General features: G+C 39.2%; 2 protein-coding genes across 4 annotated transcripts; one reads left to right on the top strand and one right to left on the bottom strand.

Annotated features, from left to right (window-relative positions):
* Positions 1 to 494: 494 nt before the first annotated feature.
* septin7b (septin 7b) lies at positions 495 to 19,078 on the top strand. Of its 2 annotated transcripts, XM_084727614.1 has the most exons (13): positions 495 to 600; positions 2,608 to 2,714; positions 3,977 to 4,077; positions 4,228 to 4,362; positions 8,570 to 8,687; positions 9,699 to 9,791; positions 9,886 to 9,982; positions 10,330 to 10,381; positions 10,579 to 10,707; positions 12,158 to 12,178; positions 14,135 to 14,270; positions 15,983 to 16,125; positions 17,779 to 19,078. In XM_084727614.1, exons 1-13 carry the CDS (start codon positions 591 to 593, stop codon positions 17,816 to 17,818), a joined length of 1,182 nt encoding a protein of 393 aa, XP_084583740.1. In that variant the 5' UTR covers positions 495 to 590; the 3' UTR covers positions 17,819 to 19,078. The 2 variants fall into 2 exon arrangements, with proteins under 2 accessions (XP_084583740.1, XP_084583741.1); XM_084727615.1 differs by lacking the exon at positions 12,158 to 12,178.
* On the bottom strand, positions 18,804 to 20,361 carry LOC146322193 (protachykinin). Of its 2 annotated transcripts, XM_084727611.1 has the most exons (5): positions 20,069 to 20,361; positions 19,725 to 19,827; positions 19,615 to 19,638; positions 19,450 to 19,506; positions 18,804 to 19,361 (listed from the first exon to the last, which is right to left on the bottom strand). In XM_084727611.1, the coding sequence occupies exons 1-5, from the start codon at positions 20,165 to 20,167 to the stop codon at positions 19,351 to 19,353; spliced, it is 294 nt and encodes a 97-aa protein (XP_084583737.1). In that variant the 5' UTR covers positions 20,168 to 20,361; the 3' UTR covers positions 18,804 to 19,350. The 2 variants fall into 2 exon arrangements, with proteins under 2 accessions (XP_084583737.1, XP_084583736.1); XM_084727610.1 differs by having other exon boundaries at positions 18,804 to 19,506.
* Positions 20,362 to 21,918: the final 1,557 nt, after the last annotated feature.

Below are 21,918 nucleotides of genomic sequence, written 5' to 3'. Positions count from 1 at the left end.
GCCTCAGGCTTCTCAGCTTAGGAAACTGATTCTGGAGAGAGAATAGGTTGTTTGTCAGTTGGCTGAGATTGATCCTCTGTTGCTTTTTTTGTTTTTGTGCTCTCTCTCTCTCTCTCTGTGCTTTCTGACCCTGGAAACGTTGGCTGTTCCTGCACATTGGAACCGTATTACATCGATCTACTCAAAACAGCTGTAAGTATTGAAATTATCTATGCTTTAAATAGCCAGTCAATATTTTTCTTTTCAATTATTTAAATTATTAGGCCAATGCAGAGTAAGTATGTGAAGTTGTCAAACAGTTTTGTAAAAATGTTTAATTTTTAATCTACTGATGGAGACTATTAGGGTTCGAGTGTTTAGAAGAATGGATATCAGTTTTGGCAGCGTGGGAATAGAGTGATTAAAACTTTTCTTTTAAGCTTTGCAGTTAAAGCAGGGCTGCAAGATTAGATTTCTTCATCATTTTGATGTGTATATGTTTTTTTACTGTCTTACAGCAACAAAAGAATCTAGAAGGATATGTTGGCTTTGCAAGCCTCCCCAACCAAGTGTACAGGAAGTCTGTCAAGAGGGGCTTTGAGTTCACCCTGATGGTCGTTGGTAAGAACACATGCTGCTGTGTTTGCTCTTGTTTTATATGAATCATTTCATTGTATTTATTGCGGTTGGCATTCTAGTCCTCCACTGTGGTTTGTTTTTGAGAGCACGAGAGAGATTGTGTGTGTCTGTGTGTTTGTGTGCAGGCACTTATAAACAAGGGACCTGCCCCCAGCTTTGTATTGTTAATTGCTGAGTCAGAGAGGAGGGGATCATTGCATTGTGGTTATTTGAATCAATCTTGATGTCAGGTCCTTGACACAGTCTCCCAGAAACATTTGGGATTGACTTATCTCAGAGCTGCACTCAGCGAATCAAAAATGCAGACATTCTTTTAAAATGCTTGGATGTGGTGGTTGACACCAGGCCAAGATCCTCCTCGGCTGATCAGTCCCTGTTTGGAGGGAAAATGTTTCCTCGGGTCAAAACCATTTCCTGTGGTGGGACCAACAGAATTTGTACCCAGCAGGCCTCTAAGAATAGCGCATCTCCCGCTGCGTTCACAACACTTCGTTTCTACAGGCTTTTCGCCTACAGTACTGCTGATACATTTCAGCTAGTGTGCAGTCTTCATAGCTGTTATTAGTTATTTACATTAGAACATCCTCATAACATGTAGGGCTCAGTGATATGGCCATAATCAAATATCACAATATTTTTGACCAAAGACTTCAATATTGATACTGCGAAAATGTTGTAGGGATGACTTTTGGACCTATAATGACTTGGTAAAGGCAAATCATAGAATAATTAGGACAGTTTGGTAAGTTCAGAAAAATATATAACTTTACTGTAATACAGCATTTAAAACCAGGAAAATACATTACTTATGCTATATGAGGATATAATGATATCAAAATCTAAGACAATATTTAGTCTCAAGGAACTCGCTTGCTCTTTTTCTCTGCACTGCACTCTGTAAAAGCTGCTAGATGGTGACCAAGTGGTCCTCTGGGACCTGTTAATGCTTTGATGTGTTTGAGTTAAATAGATTAATTCTGGGAATAATAAGAAAAGATACCAATGGCAGCGCATCTAGCAAAAAGGAAAGTAGAAGAGGTCCTCTGGGTGTGTTGGTAGTTAAATGCCTGCCATTGTTTTTGTGGTATCACCCTCTTGCATGGACACACACATACAAACACACACACACACACATACACACACACACACACAATATTAAGCTTTTCTTGGCTGTGATGAGCTGCCAGCCCACATGTCCCCACCGCGCAAAGCAATGCGTCACCAGTGTGGTGTGAAAGAGGAAAGGAGGATGAAAGATAGAGGAAGGGAAGGGGAGAGATGGGACTGGTATTACCAGCAGCGACTGGCACGTCTGCCCATTCCTCATAAAACACATGACCCAACAACCTGTTCACTTCACACTGCAGAGCAGCTCATTTCACAGGCCCAGTTATCACTTCATATTGCAATAAATTAACAGGCGCATACCCATAGCACAGAGTTTCATGCCACGCTTAAAATTCATGACAAACAAATGCAACAGTACGAGCTGCACACATTACCCTTTGGCTGCTGCCCTGCTGTAAATGGTGGCTTGTTAAATATTGACTTGTGGCCATCAGCCAAGACAGCCAGTGTCAGTGGTCTTTTCCACTAATGATCCTTTTCATCGGGAGCTTGGAAACTGGGCACACAATGGGCAACCAAGCTTGAGAAGCCTCCCAGACCTCACAGCCAGTGAGCTGCACATAACAAGAGCCATTGTCTGTGTTGTTTCCTTAGCCTTGAACTGTTAACCCAAATGGATTAATGTCCTGGGCAAATGTCAGTCTCATACTTAGATAGACACATGGCCTCTGATTGTCTTTTGGAAGTCAGCAGTTGTCTTTGTGTGGGTGTAACTTAGGGGGTTGAGTTTTTGTAATAGGACCTTTCAGTGTTTCAATGCAAAGCTTTACAGTCTGGCCAACTTTCAAACTATAACATGAAGAGTGCAGGTCACAGTGTTCCTGAAATTCTGATTTGTGTTCTGCTTTTGCTTTTTTCCAGGTGAGTCGGGGTTGGGCAAATCCACGTTGATCAACTCTCTGTTCCTAACAGACCTGTATTCAGCAGAATATCCTGGTCCTTCACATCGAATCAAAAAGACTGTACAGGTACATTTTGACAAATAAATATTCTCTTTGAGCTGAGATGTCGCACATAGTGTTAAAAACACATCTGCAGTGTAAGCATATGCTGTGGCAAAAACAACACTGATACAGAGGTGAAACTGACATAAGTTTTGTTTTGTTTTTTATCACTGAGTAGGCCAGATATCAGAGTTAAAAAAATAAACACCAATGAAATGCTTTTACATTTAGGCTGGATTTGTAGGAAAAAAAAATCTAACCCACCAACAGCTGTGGCAGCAAACCATCATTTTGATGTTTTATTTCAAAGTGTGGCCACAGAATGAACCCATTCTCTAGTGTCTCATGGTACATTTCTGTTAATTACATAAGTGCCTATTTAATTAACCTTTTTTCAGTGTTCTCAACTACATAGCTCCCATGTCAGTTAACTGCCTTAGAGTCTTAGAAGATGAACACGGTGTAACATAAAACCTCTTGTCTTACTAGTTCACAGTTACAAGAGTAACTAGACCAGTACTAACATGATGTATTATGATGAAAACATACATGAGTGCATTGTTTATAAAAGTTTGTGATTGGCACTAATACACTGACACAGAAGCTGCTTTTTTAAAAACTTTAAAGCTTTTCTCATGCAAATGTATCAACAATGGAGCGGCAGTACTTACCCCCAAGGTTGAACATTGGCAAATATCACCAGAAAGTAAATAAGGAGAAGAGAAAGTTTCTGTTAATTTTATTATTTATTATTATTTTATTTTATTGTATTCGATCCAGCTCTGTTAACAGCTGGCTTGATTTGTAAAAAAAACTTTTTCACCACACTGTGATGAGGTTTGATGGAAGCTTTAAGACCTGCAGTAAAACCTTAGTTTCTCTGAGTGGTTTAAACAAGTCAGACTCTCTGTCAGCTCCTGCCATAAATGCCATCTTCCCTAATTACACAACGTTGTCCTGAATCTTGAGTGCCTCGAGTGCTGCACTTTATCTGTCTGGCTCCTGACTGACAGCATTGCTATCTCCAGATGCTTGTGTGCTTCTCTGGTTTCTCAGCATAGTTAGCTAATAGCACAGTGTGAGAAGGCGTGTTGCTACACGCTGCTAGCTTCAAGTGTTTTCTAAATGAAATATGATGTGTGATGGTTTTAGCTCAGTGATAATGATTTCTCCCCACTTGCTCAATATTTTGCTGTCATTTTATATTAATTAAACGTTTGGTTTCAAAGGCACAGTTTGTGGCAAAAGTAAACACAATGCACCCTTCATTCTTTCTCCTGTGTCAGGTGGAGCAGTCCAAAGTTTTAATAAAGGAAGGTGGCGTCCAGCTGCTGCTCACAATAGTTGACACCCCAGGGTTCGGAGATGCTGTTGACAATAGCAACTGGTAAGAATCACTACAGCTTCAGCTCTGCACAGATAATTTTCCAGCATTTATAATCCTTAAAAACTCTCTGACAGGGGGTAATGCAGGGGGTACTGAAGGGATTTTGTGGGGATTTGTTTCTTAACGGAAGATGTCATTTGTATTATGCAGCTGGCAGCCAATCATCGACCACATAGACAGCAAGTTTGAAGACTACCTGAACTCAGAATCCCGGGTGAACAGACGACAGATGCCTGACAGCAGAATCCACTGCTGTCTGTACTTCATAGCACCCTCGGGACATGGGTGAGTCTGGCAGACATATTCATAACACAGTTATGCCTTTTTTTGTGGATGAGTTTATTCAGAGCACTCTGCACCTCCCATGTTGTCAGTATAGGCAAACCCAGTGGGCATCAAACCTTTTTAGTACAAAGAAAGGGCATGGAAGTAAGGAATGAATAGGGCTGGGCAAAGGAAAAGGCTGGAAGGGAGAACAGTCAGAGGAAATGAGTAAAAAAATAGTGTAAGGAGGGAAGTGTGAGGTCAAGAATGCCCCAAAGGTCAGAGAAGCAGGTTTGTGACTAGAAGTAATGGTTACTGGTTCATATCTCTCTGCGGTCTGGAAAGTTAAGGGAAAGGCAGTTAGTAAAGCTCTTCCTCCATTAGCATTTTCAGCAAGGCACTGACTGAACTCCCCACTGCTTCTGGTCATGCTGGGCAGCCCCTCAGTGTGTGCATTAAATGTGTGTTGTCACATAGCCTGTTTAAACCTGGTATTAACATGTGTCTTGGATGACCTGATCACTGGTGGACAGTTCTGAATACATACGTACACATTTGGCTTGACAATGCGTCACCACGTGCTTCTTGAGTCACCACTTGTGATCTCACTTCCCTGCTCTGAATGCAAATAAGCACGTAGTTAAATCAACACAGTTTGGGACAAACAGACAATATTTTTTACACAAAGAAAGAAATAATAATTAATGTTTAACATTTGCCGCATTTACAAGAAGGCCCAAACAATTAAGAATTTCATAGACAGCATTTCACAAAGTTTATTAAGTTTCTTCTGGGAACTTTCTCAGCCTGTATTGTTACTGTTTATTGTTTTTATAAAAAATTGATGTTTCCCCATCAATAAAATATTATTTCCTGCCATAAATATAGTGTAAATTAGGTTTTGTTGTTCAAAAGAATCCCATAATGTTACCAATTTATAGTGAAAAGAGATATAATGTGTTAAAAGTTGAAAATTAATAAAGAAATGTATTAAAAAATAAATAAATATAGTGTAAATGGTGAAATCAGTTAACACAGCGTGTTCAAACATCTAAATGTCTGCAGGTGAGCTGCTCTGCCACGTCTTGACAGTAGTTTTTACAAGAAGCCACAAATGATGAAGAATTGGCCATAGTTGTCAGCAAAGTTTAAGTTTCTCCTTACTCAGCAACTGTCAGAATTGTGCAATTTTTTAAGGGAGTCTGGAGATATTGTTGTCACTAGTTCATTTCAATGATACCAAAAACTGATACGATATTTACACACATATTTAAAAAAAACAAGGAAAATTATTAGTAATAGATCTGATGAATACAGCATTTTTTGCGAGTATAGCATTTGTTTTTCCTTTGAACCGTAAGTGTATATAAGTACAAAGTACAAAGCGTAAATTGGCATGAATTGTGTTTTGCAATGAATGTTTGAATGATGTATGTAAAATTGCAAAACAAAAACAATGCAGCAGTCCTTAAAAATAATAAAATAAAAGAACCATTTAATATCACGGCATGGTACTGAGACTTTTTTTATTGCAATATATTTTTACAACCCCAGTTGAAACGGTGTGTTCATCAACATCTGCTGCTAATCTTGGCAGGGAAGAGAGCCCACACATGTAATTTGCATTACATTGAATCAAATGATGTACTTGCAGTGTTTCAGTTCAGTAGGCAGTCCTTCAGCATGCCCCGGCATACATTGCATACGCAGTGCTCTGACTGTGATCACATGTGGTTCAGACCACCTCCTGATGGGTGTATTCTCACCTTAGCTGTCCACTTGTGATCAGATCACCCAAGACGCATGTTAATGCCAGGTGTAAACAGCCTTTTACTCTATCTCCTACTCCCTACGCCTACTCTCCCAGGCCATTCCTGTAAATGATCATGTGAGACTTGAGTAAGCTCGTCTTGCAAAATAAGGGTTAAAACTTGAAGCTTGTAGAAGGAGGAAAAGGAGGGGGACACGCGCAATGCAGACGAAGACGCTGGCAAAATGCCCAGCAGATGATACCGATCGTCAAATGTTTCATAAAGACACAACTGTGGATTTTTATCTGCAATGTTTATTATTCCCACCAGATCTTCTGTTGCGAGTTGCCAGCTCAGATGCTCTCATCTTGTCTTCCTTTCAAGCAGTGTTCGTGTCTTATGTGATGCACAATGTGTCAAAGACTAGAAAGTGTGGGAGTAGTGAAATCGTGAAACTTTAGAGGTTATTTCCTGCCCAGAAAAAAAAGCTGATATTTGGTCGGTAACTCATTTAAATGCATTAACGGGTTTAAAACTATGCTGATATGACATCTTGCCCGTAGTCTCAGCTCTTGACCTTTAAAAAAAGAAAGACAAAAGGAGCTTGTGCTGTTTGTCATTGTAGGTCAGGATAGTGTTGTGTTTGTATCTGCTGTGTGGAGCAGTTTGTGTTTATGTAAATGTCCACCGTGTGCTCACATGCCCTTGAAGCTGTTGACCGTGACTTACTGTAAACAATGAAGAAGTCTCTGTCCTTCTTTCTCCTTGTGTTTTTTTTTTTCCTTTTTCCTTGCTTCATCCATCCGTCCTCTGTGACACATTGTGTTTGTACAAGCCTGTCCTCTGTACCCACACAAGCAGTACGTTAGCCTTGAGGATGGGCAGCTTATGTTCTCTCTCTCTTTCTCTCACACACACACACACACACACACACACACACACACACACACACACACACACACACACACACACACACACACAGAGCATCCCCTCATAACGCCAGCTGACGGTTCTCACACAGAATCACAATGACCTCCAACACTGAGAGACAATCTGGACATTGAGCTCCCAGCTGAACTCTGGTGGCTGGTTTTCTGAGGATGGTGACTCATTAAGGAAAAATCACCCACATCAATCTCCGTTAAATCATAAAATGTGGTTTCCCCCGAACGTGATTGAATATAATTATGAGAGATGTTTTCTGACATTGTGAACATCAGTAAATTGAGCTGAAAGTCACTTCATTTATCATGCAACAGCAGTGAAGAAATCCTACAGTTTCTCATGTTCCAGCTTCTCAAATGTGAAGATTTGCCACTTCTCTTATATATCATGTTAAACTGAATACATTTAGAAGTTTTTCAGAATCATTCAGGCCTAATGTACAGTGAATAAAATCAAAAATACATGTCCAGATAACATTTTTTTGTTGCTTATTTATAGAAGAGCCTGGCGACAAACAGAATCGGGTCCGATGTTATCCCAGGTCACATGTGACTTTGTTGACATTAAATTCTCGACCTGCGCGAGGCAGATATCATTCGGTGTAAAGCATTGCCTCTGGCAGTCAGGAAGAATGAAATATAACTCCAGACATTCAAAATATTGATATCCGTCAACATTTAGCAATGAACTGTTAGTCACTCATATTTCTGTGAATGTTGTGGTGATTCCTAATGTGTACTACAACAAAGGGCATGCTGATGTGTAATGTGGAAAATGCTGTCATTATTTGTTGTTCGGGTTATTATAAAAAATTTATCACTGTGCATCCAACAGTATCAGTGATGCCACCTGTTTATGATATTAGTAGGATCTTCAGCACAAGTTTTAATCTGATAAATATAGACCCAGTGGAATAGTTTTTATTGTTGCTCCTCTTTCAGATAATAACAGTTGTTATCAGCTGTTGCGTCCAGATTTTCAGAGCAGCGCTGTGCTGTAAATTGGCCTGCATGGCTGTTGGCGATGTGACAAACATGCATCCCACTCTTATACTAACAGTATCAGATTCTGCTTCAGGGCAGATTTCAACTCGGAGGGATATTTCCATTGTGCCATTAAGGAATCAAATAAAGATTCTGTTATATTAAAGCGCAAAGCTATAGGCCTAAGTTAATAATTCAGCCATGTCAAGTGTTATTTATTCAGCTTAAAAACAGCCAAGAATAGCAACGCTTTCTCATGACTACAAGGTCATTTTCTTAGACACTACAAACATCAGTCAGGCGTCACAGATATTTTTCTTCTATATTTGGTTTAGCTCCACTTCTCCTAGTGTTGTCTAATCGAGTGCTGACCAAGAAACAAAAAGTAAATGAAAATGCCAGTCAGCCACAAAATATCCTGTTTAGTCCTGTAATGACAAAGGAGAAGAATAGAAAATAAAAAGCAATTCAGAATGAATCATTCTGTGTTTGTCTGCAGTATCCAGACCAGTTTAACTGCATCTAAGCTGTGTCTTCTTCTCCATGCAGACTGAAGCCGTTGGACATCGAGTTCATGAAGAGGCTTCATGAGAAAGTCAATGTCATCCCGCTGATCGCAAAGGCAGACACCCTCACCCCAGAGGAATGCCAACAGTTCAAGAAACAGGTCAGTAGTTTCCACAGCTGCATACTACTGCAGAAAAAGTATCTACGGGTATTTTTTTTTTTCTTTCTTTCTTTTTTATTACTGCAGTCATCAGTGCATTGGCAAAAATGTGCATCACAAAGCAAATCCAAATAAAGTACAGTAGACCCTTTGTGATGTTACAGTTGTTTGTACAGCAGTGTGATTCACTGTGTGGAAGGTTTTCTGTAAATTATACACGCATACATTTTTTTCTTCTTTTTTTTTTTAACTGATGCTATGCTGTTATTAAACTATTGCGTTTTGATTTGTAAAGATCAACAGATCATTGGTTTTATATGCTGACATTTACATTTTCAAATTATTTTTTAAAACAATAAGGTTTAGTGTCAATATAGCAGCTGGTAAGTTATCCTGTGTCGTCTTTCATGTGTTGAATGTTTTTTTTTTCTCTCCGGATAAGTGCCAGTTACCAAGTAGGCTGGGGTGGAGAGAAAAAAAAATACTGAGAGAATCGCTGATTCTGCCTTTCATTTCTACTATTGAAACTAAAAGCTCATGTCAGTCATTTTTTTATTAAAATTGTGACACTCTTAATGTATATACAAAAAGAAAGATTGATGAATAGTTTTAATAGTGAGTAGAATCAACACTGAAAAAAAATTAACTTTTGCAGAGTGCTTTTGTGTGATGTATTGTGCTTTATTACCAACCCAGTTTTTAACCAGTCATATCAAGTTTGAATTGAGCTTGAATTAATTAATATTAGGAACATATGTTTGTTAACAAACAAAATGGCATCTTCAGCATCAAGCTTAGCTGAAACTGAAGTCAGTATATTGCATAAAGTCACTATAGCAGAGTGGATGACAGTACATCATATTTCAGTATGTTTGGAGAGTAATATCTCCTTATTAAAATTGATCTGTTTCCCTGGCTCAGCATTAGACTAAGGTGTACCACCTGTTTCACTGAGCTGTTTCCAATCAGCTCTGCCAGAAGTTGTTAATAGAGCTTCTCTTTTCATTGCAGATCATGCGGGAAATCCAAGAGCACAAAATCAAGATCTACGAGTTCCCTGAGACAGATGATGAAGAAGAGAACAGACTTGTGAAGAAGATAAAGGTACTGTCTGTCACCTGACAGGTCACATCACATATGTCTTCTAGTTTGTTACAAATCTGGACTCATACACTATGTGTATGTATTTTTTTGCTAGGATAAGTTGCCGCTGGCTGTAGTAGGGAGCAACACCATCATCGAGGTCAACAGCAAGAGGGTCAGAGGGAGACAATACCCCTGGGGGGTTGCAGAAGGTATGAAAGTTTAGTTACCACAATGAAAACACTGAAATGTTGTAATGCACTTCAGAAGTGATGCATCTAAATTAATTGGGGCAACTGATAAAACTAGTAAGAGACTTGTTGATAAAAAGGTATCACATAACATCTAAAAGAAGGATAAGAATATTGTGTACTCATCCAACATCTAAGAAAAGTCCTTGTATTATGACAGGACAGTATCCCTGACAACAGGAGCAGAACGTTACTTAAGTTGCTCTGCATTGTCAGGTGCATCAGACCCACCATGTTACTTGGTGTCTGAGGAACAAACAAGGTGAAATTTTTTATTCAGATAATTTACTTTTTGTTTTCCCTTCTAGTTGAAAACAGTGACCACTGCGACTTCACCATCCTCAGGGATATGCTCATCAGGTACTGACAAAAACAAAGAGGATCCTGTATATTATTGTATAATATATATTTTTGATAATATACTGCATGTTTATCATATAATAAGACAAGTGAATAATAGTTGCCATATAACTTGGATGGTGTTGTGGCTGAACAAGCAGCTGAAACGTTCCTCAGAGCATTTTAAATGTTTTGAATTCTTTGCTGTCCTTTCCCAGAACTCACATGCAGGACCTGAAGGACGTCACAAACAATGTCCACTATGAAAACTACCGCAGCAGGAAGCTTGCCGCTGTCACCTACAACGGAGTGGACAACAACAGGGCTAAAGGACAACTGTCCACCAAGTAAGTCCTGGACTAAGTACACTCGAGACAGCATGTTATAGTCAAGGCAGGCAGGACAAGTTGACTTAGACTGTGTGGAATAGAACAGGACCTCTGAACCTGCTGCAGTCTATTAAGTTTATGAGCTTAATTCAGTCCAGTATGCTGAATAGAATTGAATTATACAGATGTAGATGTTCAGGATGTGTTGGGATTGGTCTTCCATTTCACTATTTCATATGGTTGGTTTTGAAGCCTGTTTTTTTTTCCCTGCAGGTCTGAAAGTAAAATAAATTCAGTTCAGTTTCCTCAAAAACATCATAAAAGGGCAGCACCGGTTATGAAATTTTGGGCCACTGCCAAGGTTTAAAATAACAATTTGGCTGATGTTTATTTATTTTGTTTTTGCTGTTATTTATCCCCCCTTTTGTGCCTGTAAAACAAGAAAATTAGGAAAAAACATGGCCATACCAGAGATGTTCCCAGAAAGTAGCTTCTTCTCCAAAATAGCAGCTGGGTTTCCTAACTACTGTTGCCTGAGTCCTGCTGCAAATAACCCAACACTTTTACATTTTTTTCACAATTTCCATTTACATTAGGCCAGTTGCAGTCATCAATGCAAATATTGGCTGATACCAGTGTTTGGCAGATAAATCGGTGCATCCCCAGGAAGTAGTTAAAAGTCTTAAATTGAATTACAAATGACTGAAATATTTTCTGTTGTAATGTAATAATATCTAATTCTACGCCATATCATCCCTACTGTTTTTCTAGCATAAAAACCTGGTTTTAAATTGTGTTCTACAGTATATGGTATGAAAAGGTCTTTAAAAGCCATGAATTTAACTTTGTGAGCCCTGCAGAAACCCTGATAAAGTAACATGACTGACATTTGGCCTGCAGAGACTGATTGCAGATGGCTGAGTTATCACATTATTTTTCTCCCATCCTGTATTTATGTAGGTTTTTAGGTTCCAGGTAACTGGAAATGTCTGCGTTGGGAGAGTTCGTTCATTCTCCATTAGTTGTCTGTTTGTGATACACTCCATGATTTTGCTTTTATTGTAGCCTGATGCTGTACTACTTTGCATAAAATCAAATCATGCCACTGATTTTCATAAAAGCACCATGCTGCTCTCTCATTCATGTAGACACAAGCTAAATGGCTAACTCACTCAGCTAAAAATTCTGGCTCTACAGCTGAATAAAGGCCTCACACTGCTGTTTCTAACACACAGCTAAACATTTTACCAACTCTGCTAATGTATTTGACACCCAGCTTACAAAGCTGACATTGTTAATTTTTTTCCAAGCTTTCATTTTTTCCATTTGAGTGAAAATGTGGCTGAAATCACAGAACACATCTAATAGATGTTTTAGTGCATGACCTCATTATTGCATGCTCTGTGTGTGTCTGTGCGTGTGTTTGTTTGCGTGCGTGTGTTTGGTTGTATGTGTTTTTGTTTTTTAGACTTGACACAGTTGAAGGAATGTAAGTGGTTATTTTTTTTCACTTATTTGAGACCCTTGTGAATGATGTTTCTCCAACCTTCCTCTTTTTTTCCTCCGTTGGCTGCATTTGGGTGTTTTCTTTCCTCCCTGTTGACTTAGGTCGTCTTTCTCCCCCCGACTTCCCTCTGTCAGTAGATATTTCCAGGAACAGCGGGAGAAAAACTGTGAATTGCCACACTCATGAATATAGTTTGACAGCTATGAGTGTGATGCCTTCATTTTTTTCCAACAACAAAGTTCTTTAATTCCTTCCAATGGTGCCACTGGTGTACTCATTGCTGCCTCCACCTGCTGCTGCTGTTGGTCCTACCTGGAATAATAACAGAGACCTCTTCATGAGATGTATGGAGTGATTAGGAGATAAACAATATTACTGTTTAACATCATTTTCAGCTGGATAGGAGTCGTGTGAGTTACTGCTTATGAAAACCAAACTGATTTTGCTGCTTCGTAATGAAAGCAGATAAAATATTACAGGACTTCTGTTGTAAAGAATTTATAGGAGATGAAATGTGGTTAACCAGCATTTTACAGCCACACAACTCAAGACAAACATGCATCAAGACACACGTCTGTATGGGTGGCCCAGATGCAAATCCTCACCTCAAATAAACAATGAAAATCAAAGGGGCAATTCTCGACTGTGCAACAACAGCGGTCATAGAAATAATGAAGATATTGTTGTCATAGAAACAAAACCCACATGCAGGGTGTTCATTTATTTATTTATTTAACCACACAGATGCCTCAGATATCCAAAATTGTTCTAACTGTGACTTAAGCTCCTGTTGCCTGTTATTTTCATGCCAACTAAGCATAATGTAAATTTCTATCTCTGAGTTAAGTTTGTATTAACAGCATATAGCAGTAACTTTAACAGGAGCAAATCAATCAAGGCTTCACACTAAAATATGACTAATTATCAAACTGAGGGAAATAGAAATAAAGGCCTGCCTCTAATGCAAGCCTGCTTCAAATAAAGGCCCGTTGCCCTCTGCAGTTGAGGTGAATAAATGTCTTGAGAACTGCACGGAAGTACATGAATGTAGTTAACCTAAATCCCAATGTCAGTGACCAGAAGCTGTCTCACACAAACAACCTTTTAAGAATTTGCTTTATCCTTTGTATGCTTTGGCTTTTTCTTTTTTAAATAATTAAATCATATTTCAATAGACCAAAATTAGGGTATCCTGATTATATGTTCTTCGTAATTACAGGCAACCTCTCCACATATTTCATGTCAGGTCTCTGTACACTCACTCTGCAATTAAACATCCTGCTGAGCTTTACTAACATTCAACCCACCACCCGCACTAACAGTCAGTGTTCACAGGTTCCTTGCATTAGCTTTTGGGTCCTCCTGGTTCTCGGAGATGTCTCGTGGTTGGTTCGGTTTCCTGTTCCTGTCAGCCTTGCTGGATCCCGTCCTTCCTAAAACTTTACCTCTTGCCCCCCCCTGCACCTGACATTTGTTTCTTTGGGAAATGAGGGTTAATGTTGTCACGATAAAATCTGGGATTTTGTACAGAGCTGCAGCACTGTTCTGCACAAATTTCAGTCAGTTTATTCTCTTTCTGTCAGCTCTTGGAGAAGAAGATGTTGCATGTTTTATTTTCACCTGTTAGAAATCAGGTAAAGTAAAATGTGCTCCTGATTCTTCTCTATCATCTTTTTCTTCTTCATCTTCACGAGGAGAGGAAATGCTAAAATAAGATTTCCCTTTGCACAGCAAATTGGATTGAGTTTGTTAAATACACAAAATCAAGTGCATGAAATTCAGCTCATTATCGTGACAACTCTAATGGGTGACCGCACTGTTCACAGCAAACTGATGAGTAGGCCGGTGCTGATTATGCTCTGTAGTGCTGATCTAAATTTGTGTGTGTGTGTGTGTGTGTGTGTGTGTGTGTGCGTGTGTGTGTGTGTGCGTGCGCAGGAGTCCCCTGGCCCAAATGGAGGAGGAAAGGCGGGAGCATGTGACTAAGATGAAGAAGATGGAGATGGAAATGGAGCAGGTGTTTGAGATGAAAGTCAAGGAAAAAGTGCAGAAGCTCAAAGACTCTGAAGCTGAGGTAAAAAAAAAAAAAAGAAAAAGAAAAAAAAGCACACATGTTCATTCCTGGTTTAATGAACTTAATGCAGTTCGTGTCCTTGTGAAGTTGCTCATCTCTGTCTGGGCTCCTTCCTTCCTCTTGTGCTGACGTGTGTTTCAGTGGTTTGAAGTGTGATGAGATTGTGTCGTTGATTTGTGTAAGAATGTTGTTTGCTAGTTCCCTCTTCTGTACCCAAAGAGGAATCATGTCTGTTTTGAACAATATATTTTGATGATGGAACCACTGACATTTTTATTTTATTATTTCCATGTGTGTAGGTTATTGCATTAAAAAAAACACTATGACACATCACAGGAAATCAAAACCAAATATCAACATATGCACTTTTGGCATTCTGTGGTCAAGAACATTGCTGCTATATATTTATTAACATCAGGCTGGTTGGTACCTTAACTTTGAATTTGAATTAGAGCTGCCCCTTGATAATCGATGATTCAGATCATTAGTCAGGGCGCCTGTAGTCAACTGAGATTCTTCCAGTCAAGCATTCTTCTTTTTTTTCCTTTGTCAGTGAGTGTGTATTACAGTAACAGGATAAAACAGATGCACAGGGAGAACATTTCACCTATCTAAAGGGAATCATTCTTCAATCATTTTTTATAGTAGCCAGTGAACTTACGACAAGGTATCCTTAGGACTACATGCACTGTTGGTTGACTGATGAGAGAGGCTGGAATTAGTGGTTGGTAACGTTTCAGCTCTTGTTTTATATCTGCGTCATACACAGAGCAGTGTAACAGCATGTCGGGCTGTAAGCTTCACAAACAGAGTCTTTAAATCGCCACATGGACGAGAAGAAGGTGGGATAGAAACGCAGAGCAGCGTGACACGCTGTCAGCCACCAAAAAGTCTTGGTTCATCTTTCCTCTGTCCCAACTATCACCGACTGTGGTTTGGTCAAAAGAAATCCTTAATTCACGGTGTAGACGAGCGTGCAGCGCAGGTGATGCTGGACAGCGGCTGCAGCCTCGGGAAGATCAGCTGTGCTGTATTAATTTATCTGATTGTATGAGCATCTAATGCTTTCATTCACAGATGACGAACAAAGTCTAACATAATCATGTAGGATCACAAAGTCATAATTCAGTCTTTACTGTTTATGAGGTTCCTCCTATAACAATACAACATGAAGAGTGTGTGAAAGCACTGCTGATTTGTGGACTGATTAGAGTTTTTTTTTTTTTTTTAAGCAAAGAAAAAAACATTCTGCATGCTAATCTGGCACTGCAAATGAAATGGAATATGAAGACAAAGTGAGAACTAAACCTTCAACTATTAAATTAAACATTAAGTTTAATTTCTCATGAGATTCGTGATGTCTTAGTGTTTTCTGTTAATGTGTTTCCCTTTTCTGTCTTTGTTACATCAGCTGTACATTTCTCCCTGGTTTTGTTCAACTGAGGCTAAATTGTCTCATTTGTTGCTAAGCTCAAAAATATTACAGCACAATGAGGCTCTTTGATTTCTCTTTGATTCAGTGACAGTATTAACTGTTTAAAGGCTTGTCTCCTCACTCAGTATAACTGAAGAGGGTATTGTATTGTTTAACAAGCTTTGTAGTTCACATGTTTTGTAGTCTGCGTGTTTCGTTCCAAATTTTGACTGCATCTGCATGATGGTGCTTTTAGGTCCGAAGTAGTCATGTCTTCCTTTGACCTGTTTGTCTGTAGCTTCAACGGCGTCATGAGCAGATGAAGAAGAACCTGGAGGCTCAGCACAAAGAACTTGAGGAAAAGAGACGTGTTTTTGAGGAGGAGAGAGCAAACTGGGAGGCCCAGCAGCGCCTGGAGCAGCAGAAACTGGAGGCCTCCAGGTACAACTGACACTCATTGTCACACTTCACATGGTTCAGCCGTTTAATTAAACAAACCCAAACATTTAAGCTCCTGTATTTTGCACAGTAAGATTTACATTGACCGGTGGTTTCCAAACTGAGGCCGAGGCACACTGGTATGCCTGGTATGATTTTGTGACAACCAAACATTATTGTAATATACGCCGATACTAAAAGTTATGAATGAAACTTTAATTTACCACATCAGAAGTTTTTACTCAGTCATTTCCCAATACACAGGCAAATTTTTACAACCCAAAAAATTCCTCTGAAAACCATCTGTCAAAGCAAACCACAGTTTTCACCGTTATGGCAGTTGCCAGATGGTGGGAATTACTAATGTGTGACACATTAAAGGCCCTGATTGATTGAGGCCTAGTTTTGTTTTGTTTTTTCCTCACCCGCTCTCCAGGAACTCTGCCTGTGATTGGCTGCTCATTGCCTCCATTGGTTATAGAGGCCATTTTGCATGGTTATGAACATAGGTGTGCCTTGACCTTTTGGTATGCTGTGGGCACAAAACATTTCAAAAACACACATCATAGGTTTCAGTGGAGGACCAGTGTGTACAGTAGTGGATTAGTGCCACCTTGTGGCCATCTGACCCTCATGCAGAACAGACAGAACATCTGTCAGTAAACCGTTAGACAGTTGGTGGTTCCCTGCTATTCTGAACGTCAGATTTTGTCAAATAAATGAAACAGTATTGAGCATTGTGATGTATTTAGCTCTTCCTTGTTTGTTATTTATTGGGTGACATGTTATGTCTTGACACATGTGCTGCTGCTTTGTACCAAGTGTTTTTTCTGTGCTGTACTGAAAACAAACTCCACCAGCTCTGCTCATGTGCCATCAAGCTTCCAGCAGGTTTGAATCTTGATTTAACACAACTTTCAAAGCCCCTTAAAATGTGGTTTATTTTTCTATACCCTTAAATATTTACAATAAAAGTTAGTTGTTAGTTAGGTGTACAGGAAAAAATCCAAAGTTATTACTTATTATGAGTTAAACTCTCAAACTCTGCTAGTCTGCCTAATCAGGATAGTGTGGGTTTGGTGTAATTGCACGTTAATTTTTGATTCAAATGTTGCTAAATTCTTTGATTACAAGTCTGACACCTTCTTCCAACTGAGCCTGCCTGCCTGAAACTACTGAGAGTGCAGATTCAGAAATATCTCATGAAGAAAATCAGTGTTTGGTTGTTCAAAACCAAAGGATGTATTCACTCGGTGACGAGTGACCAGTACCAGGTCATATCAAAGAAATCACAAAATGAGACTGGTTTCAACCCACACCTGGATTGTTGCTAATTTTTTTTCCACCTTGTTTCACCTTTTTCTTGATGCTTCTTTACACATGGCCTTGTTTGAGAAGTCACAAGCCAAAACTGTTTGGACCCACAACTGTAGACATGTATACTTTGGAATACAGCAAGTAAATACATCAGTCAGTCGGCTTAATAATACCTTATGTCCTGCAGACAAAACTTAAATAAAAATGATGTATGTGCTTGATACTAGAGGGCATGAAAATATAAGAGCTGAAGTGTTATTTAAAGTGTATATTTATACGTGTGTGAGTGTGTTTATAGTTACTGATTATAGAATATGTGTGTCTTTTCCTCTTCTGCAGGACTCTGGAGAAAAACAAAAAGAAAGGCAAAATCTTTTAAGAGACAGTCGGCAGGACCACCCCAGCTCGAGTTATTATTGTTTGCCAACGTTGCCGGTCAGGACACCAGTGTGTGGCACTGACATCGCCCAACTCCTTCTCCCTTCCTTCTCCCTCCCTTCTCCCTCCCCTCCCCTCCTCTCCTCCACCCCCTCCTTGTCCCCCGTCCCCCCTCTGCTCTGTCTGCCAGCACAGCTGTGCTCCTGCTCCCAGCCACTAGAGGGGGTAGTGGGGGTATGTGAGGAGGTGAAGGGGGTCTTCATGTACGTAAAGAACTGCCACCACAGAGCCCCCCTCACTGCCTCGGGACTCATCATCATCGAAGAATGTGTTTTCCTTAACAACAGAAATAAAGAACCCCGTTAGAAAGGCCAAACCCATATTATTATTTTAATTATTATTATTATTGATGTTATTATTATTATTGTTGTTGTTATAACTGAATACTGTCCCTGCCCCCACTTGCTGCTCTCTTTTTTTTTTCATCCCAAGGTTGCTTTTAAATGACTGATGTGTACAGTTTTACGGAGAGCGCTGCAGACAAAACCTATATATACCCATGAGTCGTGTCTGACTGTTGTACAATCAAGTTCTGGTGAATTTATTTGTTTACAGGAAAACTGAAAGTAACAGTATATGAACATTAACCTGATCTTCCATTGTGTATTAAAGTGAGAAGAGGACAAGGTATGAACTAATCCTTTTTGTTTAGTTTTGAGTGTATCTGGTAAACCTTTAACCCTCCTCTTGTCCGTGCGACAGTCAACAGAAAAAAACCTGAAATGAAAACAATAAAATGCACCTTGGGCCTTTTTATAGATTTAAAAAATTGGCTAAAGCTTCTTTTTTTTCTGAAATGTAACGCTTTCTTTTTTCCTCTGTGTTTAGCTATTTCCACTAGCCTTGGACCACCATTTATAATGTCATTAAGTGTTATATTTCACTTTAGTTTATTTTTATATATACCGAGCCAGCTGAAGTAATAACTTCTTTTGTATGTTTAGAAAATCCTCAGAGACTTGAGAGCAGCGTCCACTGTTGAGGAGAAATACACTCTCACATACAGCAGTGATCCTGGACGCTTAAAAAAAAAAAAAAAAAAACACACACAAAGAAAAGAACAATATTTCAATCACTCTGCGGAAACGATCAGTGGGAAATGAAGAGTCAACACCGCAATTTGCTTTGGCTATGTACTCCATCTCTGCATTTTATTTTTCATTTGTATTGTACAAAGTCACTTAATAAACCTGTGATGATACTGAGGAGTGAGATGGGTTTATTATGAAAACTAATGGTATGATAGTTCTATTTTTACATTACACTTTTCATTGTAGTGTCAGACTGTTTTTCACCATTTGATTTTCAACACTGGATGGCGCTGTTTGCCCAGATGTTCTCAGCGGTGGCAACAGTGAAACTCATGCGACATTTTTTATGAAACAATGACGGACTGAGCAAACAAAATAAAACTTTTCGCAGTGAGTCTGAAATTAAGCAAAACAAGACAGATCTTCAAATCTTCTGCGCAGCTCAGAGGGCTCCTGCAGGGACAGAATCAGCTGTTACCAGACAGATTTCCACAGAAATTGCGCTTCAGTACATTTAATATCACTGTTGGAAGTATCATACCTTGATCCTCAAAGCTCCTTCTGCCCATCAGACCCACAAAGGTTTGAAATTTATGCCCTGAAAATAAAAACGTTTAAATAACATTTTTATCTAAACAAATGCATATTATAAATATCTCTGGAACTGACATCTCTGCTGAATGCAAGCAAAAAAATAAATACTAACGTTTTCGCGATGTCTGCAGTTTTGCTATTTGGAAGAAATAAACATAATTGACACAGGAATCTTAAACATAAATTTAGTTTTAATTCATGTGAAATATCAAACAGCCCTACCGGAGTCTTTCTTCCCCATGAGTCCGAGATATTGGCGTGGCCGTGGTTTCCTGGTCATTCTCACTACTAAGTCTTGAATTACTTCAGAGTTTGGGCATTTGTTCTTGTGTGAGACAGAACACAAATAAGACATTAAATATTGCCAGATTCTATCTCGTTATTTCTCTTAATAATTAAACTTCATTTCCAGTTGGAATTACTCTAAACAAATCATTAAAAAGTCAATTATCCGTTGTTTTGTCTGTCGATGAGAGTTTTCCATCCCAGATGCTGGTCGGTATAGAAATATGGCTTTTTAATCTTTACACAAATGGTAAATTCTTAGAAAAACACAGTCCTCTTACCTCCTCGATGCCTTCTCTCCAGTTATCCACATCCATCTCTTGACAGAAAACATTTGTCAGAAGCAGCGCAACTAGAACAAGTTTAAGTAGCTCCATCATTGCAAACTGCGCGTAATTTCACCCAAATGCTTGTGCGTAAAATTTTAAAATCTGAATTCTGTCGACCTGGATTACAGCTGTGCAGGTCGTCTACACCTCGCTGACGGATTATCTTGAGTGCTGATAAAGAACAGATAACAGCGTGCCGTCTTCCCCGGGGATGCGCCATTGCCCCACGGTGGCCCACTAACGCTCCTTTTGCGCACAAGGGCTTTTACGCACAACTGGAGTGGATGATGCCGGACGTCTCCGGCAATTATTCCATGAGTCACAGGGCTTCAATTTGACAAATTTTCTAATTAATATGTTTCATCACCCACTCGGTCCTTGGAAAGATAATACTGATTTCACCGTGAATAGGTGATCTTATGTTCACTGGGCTGATCAACCCTGCGCAACACTGTTAAGATTTCAACCCAAGGAGACCAACATCCTGGCTCTAAAAATATTGTCAGATTCAAGTAACAAATGTGAGAATGACTTCCTAAATAGCCAAAACTAGCAGATCTATTCTTTATTAATTAAAAAAGACCGGGATTGAAGGCGTGTTGTTGGACCCTTCGGTGTAGACAGAGAAAACTTTATAGTATCTAGTGATGGAAAAAGTATAAGACCCTTTTACTTAGTAATGCCACAGTATACTCATTTAGAAGTAAAAGTGTTGTATTTAAATCTGAATGCTCCACCAAACCTCTGCAGAAAATCAAACAGTTCAAAGAGAGAGTTGGAGAGAAGTCCTACAAAGAAAAGAAATCCTGCAGAGCTCTCTGTAGCTCTGTGGACAGACGTCCGTCTCTGTTTTGTCGGGGTTGAACGCGGCCCTGCCTATGTGACACTACTTGTCTTATTCTGTTTCTGTTTTAGCTTTTTTATTCATATCTTTTACTCTGAGCCCTATTGTCTTTTTTATTTGATTTCAGGAGTCCTCCTTCATCACCAGCATCATCATCACCGTTGTTATAATTCTTATTGAAGATGTTCCTTTCCATTCTTCCATTTGACAAGGTTTCAGTTTATCTACACACTTAACAAGACTCAAAATACTAATTTTATTATTTCTTTTAGTGTTGATAAGATTAGGACCAATCCTTCTGCAAACAGTCCACAAGAGGACCAGAAACACCCACAGAAAGACAGACACTGACATGGACCGAAGTCCAAAAGGTGAAGTGTATTAAAAGGGGGGAAATGGCAAATAAATTATAATTACATGTGAGTACTCAGAATAATCAGGCCATAACTGAACGTTGTAAAGAAAAAGGAGACTGAAACTGATGTTGTTAAATTTATTTCTTCAGCTATGAGCATGATCTGCAGACTACAGGTAACCTACAGGTGATGTAACAGGGTGTTCGTGTCTCCTCCTCTAGTCTCTCCTAAGTTGACTGCAGCTTTTTGTCTCCACCTCCTGATCTCGTCTACTCTCCAGGCGAAGCACAGTTCATCTTGAATGTACCTACTTTAACTTCCCTGCATAGAAGGAATTGGGTTTTTTTTTTATTATTGTTAACCTTTATTTAGCCATAGAAACCCACTGAGACCAAGGTCTCATTGTCGATGGTGCCCTGGTTACATACAATACATTTGAAATCATAAAACAATAAAACAATACAAAAACAGCCACCATCCACAGCAGCATACTGATCAATCAATACTTCTAGTTAATGAAGTTTATCAAAACATAGGTTCTCAGTAGCTATTAGGGGGGAAAAGAAAAATATATTTGAATTGAAAAACACAGAAAAAGACAT

The sequence above is a fragment of the Lutjanus erythropterus genome, chromosome 9 (assembly GCF_056507025.1).
Source record: "Lutjanus erythropterus isolate fLutEry1 chromosome 9, fLutEry1.hap2, whole genome shotgun sequence".
NCBI lineage: Eukaryota > Metazoa > Chordata > Actinopteri > Lutjaniformes > Lutjanidae > Lutjanus > Lutjanus erythropterus.
This window is presented reverse-complemented; position numbering and strand designations above follow the sequence as displayed.